At 40.9% G+C, this 18,022-nt stretch overlaps 1 protein-coding gene across 3 annotated transcripts in view; it reads right to left on the bottom strand.

The window, feature by feature from the left end:
* Nucleotides 1–372: 372 nt before the first annotated feature.
* Nucleotides 373–18,022, bottom strand: part of gpr22l.L (G protein-coupled receptor 22 like L homeolog) — a 200,642-nt gene continuing 182,992 nt past the window's right edge. For all 3 annotated transcript variants that reach the window (XM_041590853.1, XM_041590854.1, XM_018259104.2), the window contains one exon: nt 373–5,292. In XM_041590853.1, coding sequence (XP_041446787.1) covers nt 3,947–5,239 — 1,293 coding nt within the window. In that variant the 5' untranslated portion in view covers nt 5,240–5,292 and the 3' untranslated portion in view covers nt 373–3,946. The remainder of the gene's footprint in view (nt 5,293–18,022) is intronic.

Raw genomic sequence — 18,022 nt, forward strand, 5'->3', positions numbered from 1 at the left:
GATAATGTATGCTCTATAATTATATTGAATGTCTGTCTGGACACCAGTGAACCTTCTAGTAGGCTCCCCTATTAAGGCAAATCATTATCACTGCTCTTATTTTCACAATTATTTTGAACATTTTATTTTCTTAGATTATGTCCTGGATATCAGGATCTCTGTTGGGCCCTAAAAGGCAAAAGTCCAACACTGGCTGTGATGCTCGTTTGCCAGTATCATTATGAAATACCCAGTTTGATCCATTTTATTTACCTTTTGTTCATGAGATGTAGCTTCAGTTAATGGCATTTCCCCTTTAAGCAAGACCTTTGACTGGTTGTATGCCCAACATCTTTCCATTTCTGCTCATACAAACAGCCAGGGGCACATTGATGGTATTTATCTCTTTATTTATGATTCAACAAAAGAAAAGTATTCATCAGAATGTCAGATTTAATCTCTTATATAAAAAATAAAGGTACTGTGACTATTTCAGCACTAAAATACAGTCTGTTGAGGAGCTGGCATTAGTGGGTAGGGGGTACAATAGCCAACCTGTAAGAGCCGGGATCACTGTACCCTAAATTTTTGGAGGCAAAATGTATTTCTTTTAAAAGCCCCCCCCCACTCTGCCTCCTTTTTTCATAATTAATATTTACTATTTTATGTACAGAAAAGAGCAACTTAAGGGCTGATCTTTATTTTTGGTTTGGGAGGGGTGAACCATCACATTAAGAAATTCTCTTTCATAAAAGGACATGTTATAATAATAATAATAGCACAGCTATCTCTTTAAACAACTACAGAACTTTGTAGAACCTAGAATATATGGCATTGTATGTAGGTTCTGCAGTGGTTTCCAACTCGCAGGTATTTCACTTGTGTGAGTCCGAGTATTTTAAAAGAAATGTGAACCCTTGAAACAAATGAATGTAAAATTGCTCAGTGCACTTTTTCAAACTATTTACTATTTACTACTATTTATAGTTTTTAAGCTATACACTGCTAATATAATGTATTTGGAACAACAGTGACACCTGCTGTTCATTTCGGAAGTCGGCGGAAAATTACTTTTATGAGAAAGGAAAGTCTTGTGATTTTGCGCTCTTTAGAACTAATCAGAGAAACATCAGACTTTTCCCTGCTCACTAGCTTCATTTTCTGCCAAACAGATGGCTGTGCCGAACAGCAGGTGGTACTGTTTCAAATTAATTATACTGAATGTCTAAAAACTGCTAATATCTTGAAAGCTAAAAGTAGAATAATGTATTTTGCAAAAGTGCTCAGAAGAGCCATGTTATATTAATTTGTTTCGAGGGTTTAAATTCCCTTTAAAAACAGGTAAACTTGATGGAAGAGCTGAGACTTTTTTTAATATATATTATATATATATATCTTTTTTTATAATTTGGTAACAATAAAAGTTCCCCATTATTATGCATGAATATTTAAATGGGATAGGAAAATACAGCAATTAAAAAGGGAAAAAAGGTAATTTTAATACAGTCCCAAATACTTCCCCCACCCCCAAGATACTGTACATCAGCATCTAGACTTAACGTGTGGAAACAATTAATTCACTAATAAATTGGGGGCAGTAAGTGGGCTGGACCTTTAACAACTGGTTTATAAGGGGTTATTCTCTTGTCTGTTTGATATGTTTTCCCTTATTCATTGTACAGGTATGGGATCCATTATCCAGAGACCCATTATCTAGAAAGCTCTGAATTATGGAAAGGCCGACTCCATTTTATCCAAATAATCCAAATTTTTAAAAATGATTTGCCTTTTTTCTCTGTACTAATAAAACAGGTCCTTGTACTTGATTGAGACAAAGATGTAATTAGACCTTGAGCTGATGTTGTCCATTCTTTTATTGATGTAACGAATAAAGGCGATTTTTTAAGTGGAAAACGGAAACGATTATTGGGCCCTGGAAGTGTGCCGCAACATTTTGATTTACAGTGAAAGATGTAATTAATCCTTATTGGAAGCAAAACCAGCCTAATGGGTTTATTTCATCTTTACATGATTTTCCAGAAGACTGGATAACAGGTCCCATACCTGTAAATGGAGTCCGTTGTCCTATAATATTTTCCCAGTGTACCCATTAACCTTGGGGCCTTACAATATTTTACAATTTTATATCTGTTTTAAAATATAGTCAGATTCCCTCTGTCAAGTGCTATTTTAATGTTCTTGCTGAATTCATCTACTACGATTTCCCCATGGTCAATATCTACCCTCCTTATGAGCTCCACACCCAATTATTTTGGGATTTAATGAATAGCCCTGAGCATTCCTGTGGACCTGGGTAATATAAAGTTAGTATGGAACTCAAGTGACAAAAACATACACGTAGCAGACCAAACTGTTCTTTGTGGATGCCTTCAAGAAGGGACACGTTATTGAGTTTCCATGTGCTTTGAACTCGTTTTAAATTGGTTTGGCTCCATGATTTCTTTAGCGAAACATCTCACTGAAGAGCTTGTCTTCTGATTTTCCTGCTAAACATCTCCTGCCTCTATAAATGAAAGGCTTTCACAACGTTGTCCATGAATTTGGACCATTATTCTAATAAATGTAAATGAAGGTTACCTTCTCCTGCATCTGCATGGAGCTGATGTATTCCCTGGCACACAACAGAGGGGATATACAAATATATTAGCTAAAAAATAGAAAATATGTTAAACTGCAAAGTCTTTTTTGAAAAATGTCCTATGTTCTAGCTAGTCGGCAAGGCCATCACCACTGAAACAAAAATGGCTGGACACGTTTCTATTTCACAATCTAATTTGTACAGCATGGAAAGTTACATTGGCTGTCGTCACCACACCCAGAAACCCCTATTTACACCAGCTAAAATATCTACTTTGGGTGTTTTGATCTGGCTTCGACAGGATGGCAAGGTAGGCTGGACTAAGGAGCTTGTTTGCTAAACAATCATGAAGATGGTTTGCATTGACTTTGCCCTGGGTTTGTCATTGTGACTCAATATTGCCATACTTTATGTCCCCTTGTGCTTGAGTGAAACGACAACTGTTGACGCCTAAGCCTAGATGCATGAATCATACATAAATGGTCAGTTGTTAGTTTTATTCATGGTACACAGTCAGGAAAACCCTGCATGATGAATGGGCATATGGAGGCAGCAGCAGCATTCAACTGCTTTCCAGTGTCTGAATAAGAGATATATGATTTTTTTTTCTGTTTTCTCTTTTCATAAAGCGGAAGAATACATTAAATAATCTGCAAAAAACAAATTTACAGTTTCCGAAGTGACCCACCTAACAGCCCTTTGGCTTTTGTTGAACTACCATTAGTTATGGCTGTAGTTCAGCAACAGCTTTAAAGTAGCAGGCTGCGCACCCATCTATACCACGTAGACCTAATGATTTGGAGCCAAGAGATTAATACTCTTTGGCACCAAAATAGAAGCCAAGCTGGAAATCTGAAATCACACCCTAATATATATATTTTAACAAATAAAAATTCTATTTTTCACAGTCCGACTATATAACAATAGCTGCAGTAAGGAAAGAAAAAAAAAATGATTACATAGAATTTATATAAAAAATACAAGTTTTGTAATCTGTCTGTTGAATTTTCTACTCCCCTTGCATTTCCTTTGCTTTTTGAAAAGGTTTTGAAAAGGTTTGTTTTCTTGTATACATCCTTGAGACGTCATGGCATTCTTCTTGTTAACAAGTGACCCTTCAAACCAAGGAAAGCCATACAAAGAACAATGGAACTCATTGGGTTCGAGTCTGTAGAGCGGGCAAGCTTTATCACCTGGATTTTATCATCCTAAACAGGATAGGCCCAAGCGAGGCCACAGAGGTAATATGGCAGTGCACCATAACCATTGTTGAGATAAAATAGTTAAAATTTGAAAAAAAATTGTGCACTATTATCTAGAGCTATGGCTCAGCTCTACTGTGTGGCTATAACTGGTCAGCCCTGATCATTATTCCTTTACTGCATCTGTAAGGCATCTGTCTGTCCCATCGCTGCATTCTAACTTTGACTTCCTTCCTTTCTTGGGTTCAATCCAGGAATTGTGTATAACAGTACCACCAGGAGCAGGGTCTACCTGCAGAACCGAGACCACTCTTTTCTTCATTTTATTTTTCAGAACATTACGGAACTTTTGCCGGGTGAACGCATACACCAGAGGGTGGAAAATAGTCGTACCGTAGGCCATGGTGATAAAACATATACGGAGTTTCACGAGGAGGTCACTGGGGCCCAGACAAAGAATGAGAAGGTTGACAATGGAAATAGGTGCCCAACACAGCAAGAAGGTAGTGATGATGATGAGAGACATCCGAAAGACTCGCTTTTGACGTTCTCTGCGGTCCCGGTGTCTTTTCACAGCCCTTCTTAGTGCAATGATGACAGAAACTGAAGCCTGAACCCTCATGGGTGGGTTTTGAGCAACTTTCGGAGGGGCAAGTCTCTTGGTTTCCCCCACTGTGCTTTGGTCTGAAGACTTCCTCTTCTTTCTCTTCTTGGTTTTCCGACGTTGACTTCTCTTAAAGTGATTTCCAATCTTTATGTTGAGGGCCTGGAGTATTTTAGAATAAGTGACCAGCATGACAGCCACAGCTGCAAAGAAGATTGGAATCTGTATAACTAAGTGGTAGTACATTCCCAGCTCGGTGTGATACTCATTAACACTTACACATAACAAAGTCCGGTTTTGCCATGTGGCCATGTGATCTGGGTCTCCAAAAAACTCAACCTCAAAAAATGGAATGAAAAAAACCATAAGGGAAACAAACCATACACAGGACAAAAGCTGCACCATCCTCCTGGGGGTAAGGACCCGGTTGGCTGGTCTTACAGAAATATCATATCTGTCTAGACTAATTACCAAGACATTTATGGCTGTTGCAATGCTGCTGAAGGTCACACAAGCCTCATGGAAGCAGCACACCAGAGCTATATTTTGCTCAAGTGGGATAAGGATGATGACGATGGTCAGTGGAACACAGATGACACAGATGATGATGTCCAGAATATGTAGGTTCATCGTGACCATGTTGCTCACAGAGTCCACCAGGTTTGATTGCATGCAGTAGAGTACGAGTACTGTCAGGTTGCTGCTAAAGCCCAGTACAATCTCCAGCATGAGGAAGCTTGTGAGGGAAACCTGGAAGCCCAATGGGTATGGGAAGTACCAGCCAGCATCGGAGCTAGATCCATCATTGGTTTCCAAGATGGCGTCGTACATATCTGTCTCCTTGGCTGACACCATCCTGAGGTTGTCTGCATAGTCCTAGTAGTGAGGAATTTATTCAGTGCTCCTCCCTAGGACACAAACATACAAGAAAAAAAGATCATTAAGGAATACTTACACCTTTTCTCACAACTACGTATTCAATTTGCTCCTTAAAAAATGTACCACTGGATTTGCCAATGATTTCTAACACTCTATTGTTGATCTTTGTCTCTGAAGGGTGTGAGTAATGCTAACATGGAGGCTTAAAAAGTGAATGCATCTTCCATTGCCTACAAGAGAGGGAAGAAATATTCAGTGGCTTTCCTGGTAACTATTAATTGGTACAACCTACTCAGTGATGACTCTAATGCCATCATTGTTTCATATATATATCTATGCTGACTGAGCTTTAAGTTGTAATAATACATAGGCTGGACTATGACATCAATTCTACATCAGCATTCTAGACCTAAGGCACATAAAAATAAAGCCATGCCACGTTGCAGTAATTCATTTTTTATTGGGCGTCATGGACATGCTTCATGGTAAGTATACGCAATCATGGCATTTGCAATTCCCCACCCGGGGACATGCACTCATTTCTATTATTTTCCTATGATTTTTCCCACATGACTTTCTAATTCCGTTCTGTTCATATGTTCCCTCTTCAGTAAATTCCTTTCTTTCAAGTCACTTGCTGTTTATTTATTCCCTGTTTGTTGCATTTGTGCTCATCCCCTTCACATGCAGTGTCCATTGGCCCAATACGTAACACATGTCTCATCTTATGCAGTGGTAACAGATAATGATCCTGACTGGTGAAGGGAAGATGCCTCAAACATATACATTCCTTATAGCAATCATCCCCAACAATTTTTAATCTCGAGTAACATTCAAATGTAAAAAAAGAGTTGGGGAGCAACAGAAGCATGAAAAAAGTTCTTGGGGTGACAAATATGGGCTGTAATTGGCTATTTGGTAGTCCCTATGTGGACTTGCAATCTAGACCCATTTCTTTATTTTTTTTAAACTTACATTTTTTTTATTATTTGAAATATATCAAACAAGCATATTGACATTGCTTATCAACTGTGAGTTTATGTTATCTTCTTCATTCAAGTCTTGTACATACTACCAATTTCTTACAAGGTAGTGAGATGAAAAATAAACATCTCTTATGGTATCTATACCTTAGATACTTTAGCATGAAAAAGAGTATGATATAAAAAAGGGGAAAAAAAGAGTATGAGAAAAAAAAGGGGGGGGGGAATGGAAAGTGAAGGAAGGAACAAGGGAGCCTGAAATGAATCAGAACCAAAACTCACCTCCAAGCCAGGAATTAAAAAATAAGCACCTGCTTTGAGGCCACTGGGAGCAACATCCAAGGGGCCAGTGAGCAACATGTTGCTCACAAATGACTAGTTGGGGATTACTGCCTTAAGGTGACCACTCTTAACTGAGACAGCTGCTTATTGGACCATATAGATTCAAGTTAATGATATCATGATCAATATCTGACTAGGAATACTTGGGATATTGATTGAGAAGGCTCTTTGCATTAGGTGAAGGTCACATCAGGCCATGGATGGGGTTACTTCTTGATAGGTCTGTTATCTATTCATAATACTGTAGGTAGAGACTGGGGGCACCAAGCATTTAGGGTAGCCAAAATTGCAGAGGGAGGGGAAAAACTTAATGTAACCTGGTAATGTTCAACTTGGAACCCTCTAGCTGTTGTTCATTACTCTCAGCGTTCCCTCCCACATCTGAAGGCTCTATGGGGCTTACAAAGTTATGGGATGCATAATTTTTGGGGCTATATAGGAACTTTTAGGGGCTATATAATCAAAAGTACCTGTAAGTGATGTCTGTTGACTGGTTGGTATGAGTTACTAGAAGTGAAGCAAATGTTGGTCATTGGAAGATAACAGAACAAAAAAATCTAGACAGCCAGCCCAAATGCTTCTGCTTGCCAGGCCAACTGTATCATATCTCAATTTTAAGAAACACAACACATATTGCTTTGGTGTTGGTGAGCACTGGCATAGCTGAAACAGGAGTGTATCATGCACGGGGGCAAGCTGTGTGCACCATCATATGGATTCCTCATTAGCAGCAAGTGAATTGAATTCAGAGCATGACCTGCATGAATAACAGCGCAATGCCTCCACGAGGGAATACTCCCCACTGACTGAATCATCTCTCTGTGTCTGTACGAGTGATCAGTATTCCACACATGGCAGTGCCCACTGGTGATTAAGTGCTGCGAACGAAATGAAATTCCAGCTGGTCTGAAGTGGAAAGAGCACAAAATGTAACTTGAAGAGCAACTCACACAACTGGCACAGGGGAGGGAGATCATGATTTGCATGTAGGACATGGAGACGGCATTAATTAACAGGCTTTAAATTAATATTCATTGTTGTAAGGAATGGAGAGGGCTGAGAGTAATTTGGCTGGAAGGCTGAGGCCCACTCAAAATCACCACAAAATCATTGAAGTGCACCCTACAACCCTACAAGATGTTACTGATCTACAGATTCCTTCATCACTCCTACAGCTGAAGTCTGGAATACAGACTAGATATCCTTAGGGCAGGGGTCCCCAAACGTTTTTACCTATTTAACTATAAAAAAAGTTGTGAAAAAGTTCCTAGGGGTGCCCAGTAAGAGCTGTAATTGTTTATTTGGTTGCCCCTATGTGGACTAGCAGAACATAGCGGGTTTGTTTGCCAGTTCACATGGTCCTATGGCTCCAAAACTTGCCTCCAAGTCAGAAATCCAACAATGAGCACCTGCTTTAAGGCCGCTGGGAGTAACACCAAACGCTTGGTGAGCATCATCTTGCTCGCGAGCCACTTGTTGGGGATCACTGCCCCATGGTATATAGTAGAATATATATTTAGCAATAATATGCAATAGGACTCAAAAGTTAACCTTCAAAAAAGCACTCAAAAGCTACACCTTGTAGGACTCTTTAGCCAAAAGCACCAGTTAAACAATGCACCTTAAGCTGGCCATAGACACAAAGATTTTACCTCAATATCGGACAAACGATCGTACGTCCCCATCTCCCGACCTGCTACTAACCATTCAGATCAAATAAAGCAGTAAAAGAACAGATCAGCCGATGTTCTCACCCTAAAGCAATCGTACGAAAGTTTATGTCCGACCAAGCTGGTGACAGTCTCCCACTGAAAATCGTCTGATCGGCAATGCATGCAGAGATATGATCGGCAGCCGATAGAAATTTTCTAACCTCGAATGAACGACCGATCGGTGTGGCAAGAGAAATGTCGGGACACTCCACACACGATCCGAAAATCATACGAATCGAGGATTCGTCTATGGCCAGCTTTAGAATGAATGGGCCGATATTTAGAAAGAGATTTTTCTCTGCCAATATCTGTGTGCACAGCAGAATTTCCACTTAAAAGGGATTCTGTCATGATTTTTATGGTGTAGTTTTTATCTCTAAATTACACTGCAAATAATTCACGCTCCAATATAAAATTTCATTCCTTTACCAACAGGTGTATTTTTTTAGTTGTAATATTGGTGTGTAGGCGCCATCTCAGGCAATTTTGCCTGGACATGTGCTTTCAGAAAGAGCCAGTGCTGCACTATGGAACTGCTTTCTGGCAGGCTGTTGTTTCTGTAACTGAGTCACAGTGGGACCTGGATTTTTAACTACTGAGAGCTGTTATATCTACCAGGGAGCTGTTATCTTGTGTTAGGGAGCTGTTATCTGGTTACCTTCCCATTGTTCTGGGGGGGGGATGGGAGGGAGGGTCACAAGTCACATGACTGAGGGCACCTGGGAAACTGACAATATGTCTAGCCCCATGTCAGATTTCAAAATTAAGTATAAAAAAATCAGTTTGTTCTTTTGAATAAAGCATTTCAGTGCAGAAGTCTGCTGGACCAGCACTATTATCTGATGCGTTTTGAAAAAAAACATGTTTTCCCATGACAGTATCCCTTAAAATGAACATTGTTACATATACTAAACAGGCACAGATAGCATGCTCAAGGAAGTGTAAACCTCTGTAACAAATACTCCTGCAATTTTCATTAATTATTTTTACTTTAATGCTCTAGTTATCAAGATATAAGCAGTTTTTACAGTGCTCATATAAGGAATTTTGAAACAACGGTCGCCACCTGAGGTTCATTTTGGGCAACAGGGCACAGTCAGTATGAAATTAAGCTGGTGAGAAGAGAAAAATCTTGTGAAGTTAGTGAGCAGAGAATGGTCAGCTGACATTTCTCCGATCACTTCTAAGCAGAGCAACTTTACAAGAACTTAATTTTCTACCAGCTCTGTCCAACCACAATGAACAGTGGTGCTATTGTCTCAAATGTATTATATAAGCAGTGTAAAAACTGCAATGATCTTGAAAACTAGAAAAAAGTAATAGCAAATGCAAAACTGCAAAAGTGCTCAGAAGAGAAATCTGAGCAATTCTACCTCTATTTGTTTCAAGGGTTTACATAACCTTTAATGAAATATTAAATTTTTGTACAAGTCACGTGGGAGAGCTGGTATATGAGCTTTCAAGAAAAGAAATCCTGGCTCTTGAGTTATTTTGCAGTGAGAGTGGGCTAGGGTTGTCACCTGTCCACTTTTGACCCGGACAGCCCGGTTCTCGGATGAGTGGACCAGGTCAAAACTACTTGCGTGCTTTTTCTAGCTAGGAAAACCAGGCAGGATTCACCTAGATTGGCTTGGAGATCGATCAATCGCTGATCGCCATGTCATGGACCATACCTCTGACATCACATGCTGGCCCTGACCAGGAAGAAGAGCATCCCCCTTCGTCAATTAAAAAAAGGAAGAAGTTTCAGGGAGAGGTATTTGAATGCTATAGAGAAAACAGACCCTGCGGTCCGGGCCCCCCTGCGACTGCAGGGTCTGCTTTCTCTATAGTTACTCGACTGGCCCTGACATCATCCACCCCACCCTGTGACATCACAGCTACATCCCGTGATGTCATCTCCCGCCCTCCTGCTCAAATTTTCTGAACATGAAAGGTGCCGACCCTAGAGTGTGTCAGGTTTTCTTTTAGGCCCTAGGTGGTGCAATTTGACACTGGGGCCGAACCCTTAAAACGTTATAGCACCTGAAACCCAGCATCTTATGTTACCCCTCCAGCTCATTAGGTGATGTATTTGTAGAGTTTCAGACCAGTTTTATTATCTGAGATTAGCTCACTCCATGGCCCTCTCCAAGCAGAGAACGCTGCCCTCTCACTTTATCTCTGTTCAGAGCATTTTAGGATTAATGGAGACAGCGGCAGGCAAAAGAGAGGCTGATAAGCTCCTGTCTCTTCCAGCTCGGCACAATGAAGTCAAATGAAAAGCCTGTCGCTCTATTAGAAAGCCATCATTGCTTGTGGCTGCAATCTGTCATAGCTGCTAATGGAGTACTGATAGGCTCTGCCACTTGAAGGAGATTCTTGATTTCAGGCAATTGCAAGTCGCTTTTGTCTTTTCCGTCACACACCGGAAAAATAAATGGAAACTTTTTAATATTCAAGGTGCTCATAATCAGTGCACACATATTCCGCCAGTGCATGTACAGGCTTGCTCATAGCTGGCCGCATACTCACCCTTGTCATTACAAGCACAGTGACACTTAATCACACTGTTCCATATGGTCTTCATACCTTACGTCTACTAAAAAAAATCATTTCATCTAGTGCTGTCCAATTTATGTGGTACAGAGGGAGAGAATTTTTCTGGCCTATGTTGTGGAGGGCCGATAATGGCAGCCAATGTTGACCACTTTAAACCACACCCATGTTACCACAGGACCATATCCACATTAATGATGGTAGCACACCAAAAAACCAAATGGTTGGTGCTCACTGCAGGGATATCACTCATCAAGTTGTCATATTAAGACATACCCTTAAATCCATATGCTTCCTTCTCCCCTGTGGATAAAACAGTACCCCCAGCACATGATTAAACACATTGGGGTCCCCTAACAAGTATTTCCAAATGCTTATGATCCCCCACCAGGTTCACCACCCACAGACAGAGTATGGTACACACAGGGAGCATAGGGCAGGCAGAGTATGGCACACACACAGGTAGCATAGGGCAGGAAGAGTATGGCACACACAGGGAGCATAGGGCAGGCAGAGTATGGCACACACAGGGAGCATAGGGCAGGCAGAGTATGGCACACACAGGGAGCATAGGGCCGGCAGAGTATGACACACACAGGGAGCATAGGGCAGGCAGAGTATGAGACACACAGGGAGCATAGGGCAGGCAGAGTATGACACACACAGGGAGCATAGGGCAGGCAGAGTATGGCACACACAGGAGTGTCAACTCTCAAACTCACATCACTGAGCTCTTTGGGTGCAGGGAATATGGAAGAATCTGTACTTCCAGCATAAACTAAATATAATTAAAATTATACAGTTTAGTAGACAACTGCATTTATCATACCATCTGTTTTGGAAGGTATTATATAAAGAAATCAGCAATATATCTGCCTTGCAATAAGTTCTCTGGTTCTTAGGCTGAGAACACAATCAGCATTGTCTTCACTGCTCTGAGTCTGCGTTTTTTCTGCAGGCGGAGACAAGTGGATCCATAGTGAAAAGTGGAGATCAGCTGAAAATGTAAGAGCTGGCATTTTTTTGGCTGACCTTGACTCCGTTAAGTGTACCTGCAGATAAACAGACATGTGGAAAAGTTCCCCTTTAACTTTGGTCACTGCACATCGAGTGGATTTTGTAAATTATGCCCAGTTTGTGCAAAGACAGGCCAACGCCATTGACATTAACATCATTAAGGGCAGTATTGGCTTTATCTCCACTGGCAGAGCAAACACCCCCTTTTTGTGCAGTAAAATAAACTGGAATTGTTATATTGAGTATAAAGCATAAAGTTTATCTTTAGCGACAGGAAGGATACATTGGATAGCAGTGCTTAATGGCCTGACTTCAGAGGCTTGAATAATTATAGGCAACCTTGGCCATCTGCAAGCAAAGAAAGAGAAATGGAAATAAAATGATGGATGGTGGCCGAGAAACTCCTGGAATGTATAAATAAATTCACAGTTTTCTAGATCTGCTATATTTATACAGTATATATATAGTATATATCAAGGTATTTTAGAGCAAACACCTGCACCACATTTATCAAACATAACTCCTTTGAATTGGGTTATTTTACTATGAAGGAAGTAGGTTTCTTTGCTTCCGGGATAGTTCAGAACTACCTGCAAAGGTAAAGCAAATATCTGTCTTTTAATGGGGAATAGGTGGAATTGTCAGGGTAATAAATGGGATAATGTCCGCTTATTCCACTGCTTATGTGCTTATAGTTTTAAGGGCTTCTTACCCCTAGCATGTGTGGGCCCTACATAAAGCTACTAACCAGTTTAAGATTGGTGGCTTAAAGTAAAATCAAAGTGTACCTATTGTTTCTACTATAGGGGCAGAATGGTTTGATCATTTATTGAATGGAAGTGGCTTCCAAATTAAGGGGTTGTTCAGCCTTAAGTAAACTTTTAGTATGATATAGAGAGTGATATTTCGAGACAATTTGAAGTTGGTTTTCATGTTTTATTATTTGTAGTTTTTGAGTTACTTAATTAATATTATCCTAAAAAGTAGCAAAAACAATAAAGTTTAGAGAGCATTTTTTAGGTGGGGTCAGTGACCCCCATTTGAAAGCCGGAAAGAGTCAGAGTCAGAAGAAGAAGGCAAATAAAAAAAAAAACTATAACAAATAAACAATGACGACCAATTGAACCGTTGCTTAGAATTGGCCATTCTATAAAATACTAAAATTTAACTTAAAGGTGAACCACCCTTGAAAAAAATTGAAAGGAGAAAAGAACATTGACAATAGGGCCCCTAAATGCAGTTCACCTCAGAAACCCCCAGAAACATCCCTGCACCCCATAGATGTGTTGAAAACCCAGAGCTGCACAGGAACTTCTTACCCCCTGCCCAACAGTGGAGACAAGGAACGTGCACTGGAAGCCAATACGTTTCTTTCTAAAGGCACAAGATCCTGTTCAGTGATCACCACCAAAATTCAGAGGACAGGATGTAAAGGGTCGGACTGGGGGAGGGGTCAGAGCCCACTGGGGCTGCCCCCTCCCCAATCGCATGGCCCTCTATGTTCCTTCCCCCCCGTACCTGCTTCCCGTCTTATTAATGTGATCGGGTGTGGGGAGGGGAATTCAGGAGCGCCGGTTCTGTGTAGCGGGTCTGGGCCAGCGTGGCCCATCTGGTTTTTTCCCGGGTTTCTGTTGGCCCAGTGCGACGCTGAGGAGGTCGATAGATGGGGTCATCAACCGTGGCTCAGCTCAGAGTTTCAAAAGAGATACAGACTTTTTAGAGGTGGTCCTGTGGTTAACCCCACATGTAACCAAACCTTATTCCCATTGTGTGATTGACTACTATGGAGTAGAAGCAAATTAATTCATCTTATACAACCCATCTGTTCAGACACAAGGCATACAAACCATAATACAAACACACATCAAAACTATGGTTACAATTATTATAAAGTTACATTCAATGTTTCGTTAATGTCCAGATTCTAATTCGCTAAAAATGGTGCATTTCTTCCTTCACTACATAATGATTTTACTTCCATTTGGGACTCCAGCTGGGATCTAAGTCGCCTCTCCCAAAGTATTCCCAGCCTTAATCGAAAGACCCAAGTCTTGAACTGTCTGCCCTAGTGTTTTTGCATCTTACTATAGTTACATAAGTCTAAAAGCATTCCAAAAGAAATCACATTTTAGCAAAGCTCAAAAGGAGCACAGTAAGCATAAAAGAAGAATAGAAATTACAACATTGGTTTATTTTTTCTTTTGTGTTCCTGTATTTTTGTCCTAAATCCACAGAGGTGAAACAGACAAATTATAAGAAAAATAAATATAACCAGCACTTACTGAATGGGATAAAAACTGAAACAGTTCATACTACATACATCGACAGAGGAGGAGGAATAGGAGAAGAAGAGCAACAACAAGGCAGACTCGATCACAGCAATCATGAGCATGCCATTGAGAAGCCTGAAGATCCAAACAGAAAGCAGGGCATTCTGGACATACTTGACAGCACTTAGAGCACTAAGGAGAACTAAAGCTTAACTAAAGAAGTAGCTAGAAATATTGTACATTATGTATTAGGCTTCTGTACCCGCCCAAGGCATCCACAGCCCTTTAGCAGTAAAGATATGTGTCTCCAAATATGCCCCAGTAGCTCCCTGTCTTCTTTTCTGCTGATTCACTGCACATGCTCTGTGCTGCTGTCACTTACTGAGCTTAGGGACCCACTCACAATATACAGTACACGTATAATAGAAATGTCACAATATAAGGCTGATTAGTAATTACTACAGATAATTACTACATGGCAGCACAGAAACCAGTGCAATTAGCATCAGAATTTAATAATCAGCCCTGTAGCATCAGCTTATATTACAGGGGAAGCTCATTTTCTGCTGGATAATTAGTGACAAGCCCTAAGCTTAGCTTCTCAACAGCCAATCAGAGCCCACTGAGCATGTGAGTGTCACAGACACTTTCCAAGATGGTGACCCCCTGTGACAAGTTTGAAGTCCTGGATCATTGCTGCTACTTTGAAGTGTAAATTTTAGGCTGGGGCAAAAAGTGCAGTATATAAAATTTGGTATTTTAAACCATATTCATTTTTAGGATTTAATTCTCCTTTAATGATAATAATGCAACATTCTATCAAATGTTTGATTTTTCAAATTTTTCACCGAACTGACCTTTACTCAAGTCATAAGAGCAAGGCACAGTTGTTGTAGGTGTGAAACATGGCCATATCCATAGCATAATTAACATTCGTTCAAATGCAGGCTCAGCCTGGTCCGGCGGGGTACAAGGAGAAAACCTGGCCGACCCCAACCATCATGGACCCCATTGACCCAGGACTGTTGTGTGCCTTGGATCTAAGGGTCCCTCCTGTGATCACTTTGCGACTGCTGCAGAAGGTATAAGGTGGGACAGAGGGAGTTCACAACAGAAGTAGGGGTGTTGGGCAGCCCTGGTTTGCCCAGGACCCTCCAGGCCAACACTGTTCAAGTGATACAAAAGGAATAGTAGTAGTTATTGTACCAGACATTTGGTGTTTCCTCAGATGTCGTTGAGTTGCATAAATGTTTTTTTCACTTGTTATACAGACACTTTGACCATAATGGACAGGGTATATAAAAATATGGACCAAAGAGACTTTTCCTCAAGTTACATGAGATCAGTTAGTTCTGAAACACCATGTTGTCCCTAGTTTGAATCCCAAGGTGGATCTTGGTGCAGAGTAAGAGCAGACACTGTTCAACTGTTTGTGAGTTGAGGAATCAATGTTCTTTCACTTGAGCTATAAACTCTTTGAAGGTATGGAACTGCAGAAGTGAGATGGTATTTTGCACCCGCACTTTCTGTAGGACATGGGTATGAACGTTGTGGTTGGGAATCCCCACACACAGAACTTATACATCCAATGGAAAGACCTAAGGTATTAAAAGAATGCCTTTGTCTTGAGGATGTTACTGGATCTGGTTTGACACACTGTTTAAAGTTCTAAAACATTTGAGCATGCTGCTATGGGAAAAACAATGAAGTTTAGTACGGTGTGACTTTCCAACTACACTGTGACAATAAAGGTCCATGTATTATATTGTTATATTAAGGGGTGACACTTCATGCACAACTTATACATATTGTGGCTTGTTATATAATCGGTATCATTAAATTTTACATGTAAAAGCAAAGATTTATGAACAACTGCATGAAATATCAACTGATTTACTGATAAAATGAAACCGTTACGTATTACAAAAATCATTTCTATACTCCTTACATTCTAAGAAATACTGTGCAGATTAAAGGCCAAAAATATATTGTCACACAAATTTTAAATTGCCAAACCCATTTCCCACACAATAAATAAATGAAACACTATATCAGCCTCGACCCTGACACTTAATCATTAGATACAGTTCGAGGGCAGACCAAGCAATAGCTTCTAATGACACGTCGGGCAAGAATTGCCACCGGTGATGCACTAGCCTAAGGGCTGGCTTCTATAAATAAATGGTTTGGAGTGATTCAATGAAATGGAGAAACAATATGAAAGTCTAACAATACAGGAAATATAATGACGATGATTACCTTCGATGGAGAATTTGACAGTTAACCTGTCTTTATGGCTCTTTGTCATCTATGAATCCAGGAGGAGTTCTTTACTCTGTGCTCTAGATGACAGGAATGATGGTTAGTTGGTCTAAATATGTCTGGAAAATTGCATTTGTAGGATTGCTTTAGAATCAGATTCTTTGTCGATGGACCATTTGGAAAAGTTGGTCAGTTTTATGGGTTTACTGGGTTTTTAAATCTAGCTCATGTAGCCTTGTCTCCATTTTTCTGCTGTCCAGGTGATACCAATGTAGGGGATAGTTTGGGTTTGTAAACCAATTGGCTATGTATAGCAGCAGGGCCAAAACAGACCTCATCCCTGTAACGTAAGGAATCCCAAACCCAGAACAAACCCAAAGGTCCTGGCCGTGGCTCACACATGTGCCTATAACCGCTGCTGTTCATTTTGAGATGCTGCCAGGTCTTATAGTGAGGGGACCCATGGGAGAGTTCTGGACAGACATGGGAATCAAATGTGTGAAGAAAGAATGGAGAACCAGGTGCGTGGTCTAGGGACAGGTCGGGTCGATACCAAATAGGCAGAGCAGTACAATATCAGGAGTCAGGAACGTAGTTGAGATCACAGGCTGGGGTCAAACCATCAGTATCACAATACAGAGTCGTGATCCGAGAGAATGGTCAAAAATAGGCAAAGGTCAAGACAGGCAGCAAATTACGGAAGGTCAGGGACAGGCTAGGTCAGAAACAGACAGAACAGACTTGAAACTCACCCACAAACTATTAGAAATAGGCCTACGTTGGGCAATCAGTAATTGCCTGCAGGCTCTTTAATATTTTAATTCCACTCCAATGACCTGTGGTTGCACCAAAAACGAAAGGACGGACACACACCTGAGACCCGGAAGTGGAGAGCATCGGCGTGCCGAGCAAGCAATGGCTGTGGGTGATCCCGCCGGCCCACTGGTCTACCAGGTACTCTCACAATCCCCCTGTATGTGTGAACAAACTCATGAGCACTAATCTGTCCTAACTGGGAGTACCACAGCTAGTGCAAAGGTAATTGGTTCTCATGAGCAGGGCATAGCAATGGAGATTAGCGATGAGGGAATTAATTTGCTGCCGAAAAATGTGCAGAGAAAAATTTTTCAAGCGCAAAATTATTCGAATACCCATTGACTTTAATGCATTTGGACAAAATAGTCAAAATAATTTTGATGGCCATTGACTTCAATGCGTTTCGCGAACAGATTCGCCCATCACTAATGGAGATTGCAGATCCAGTAAAGAATAGAGTTGCCACCTTTTCCTCAGCTCAACTCCAGGAACAGGGGCAGGTGATGTCAGGGGCGGAAAGGGTGACATCGGAGGAGGGGTGGGTGACATCAGGGGCAGGATTAGTGATACCGAGGGTGGGGTTATGATTCAGAGATCAACGACTGGCTGATCACCATGCCATTAACGTCAATGGCTTGTCCGGATTTCCTTATTTGGAAATCCGGACAGGCATCTTTCACCCTGACAGCCCTTCCAAAAACTTGGCTGTCCGGGTGAAAGCCGGACAGGTGGCAACCCTAGTACCCCTGAATGATGAGTATTTTTTAATGTGTTTGCAAAATAAATTAGTTTCCCCCCAATAAACCTATGATAAGGGGA

Source organism: Xenopus laevis, chromosome 4L (assembly GCF_017654675.1).
Source record: "Xenopus laevis strain J_2021 chromosome 4L, Xenopus_laevis_v10.1, whole genome shotgun sequence".
Classification (NCBI taxonomy): domain Eukaryota; kingdom Metazoa; phylum Chordata; class Amphibia; order Anura; family Pipidae; genus Xenopus; species Xenopus laevis.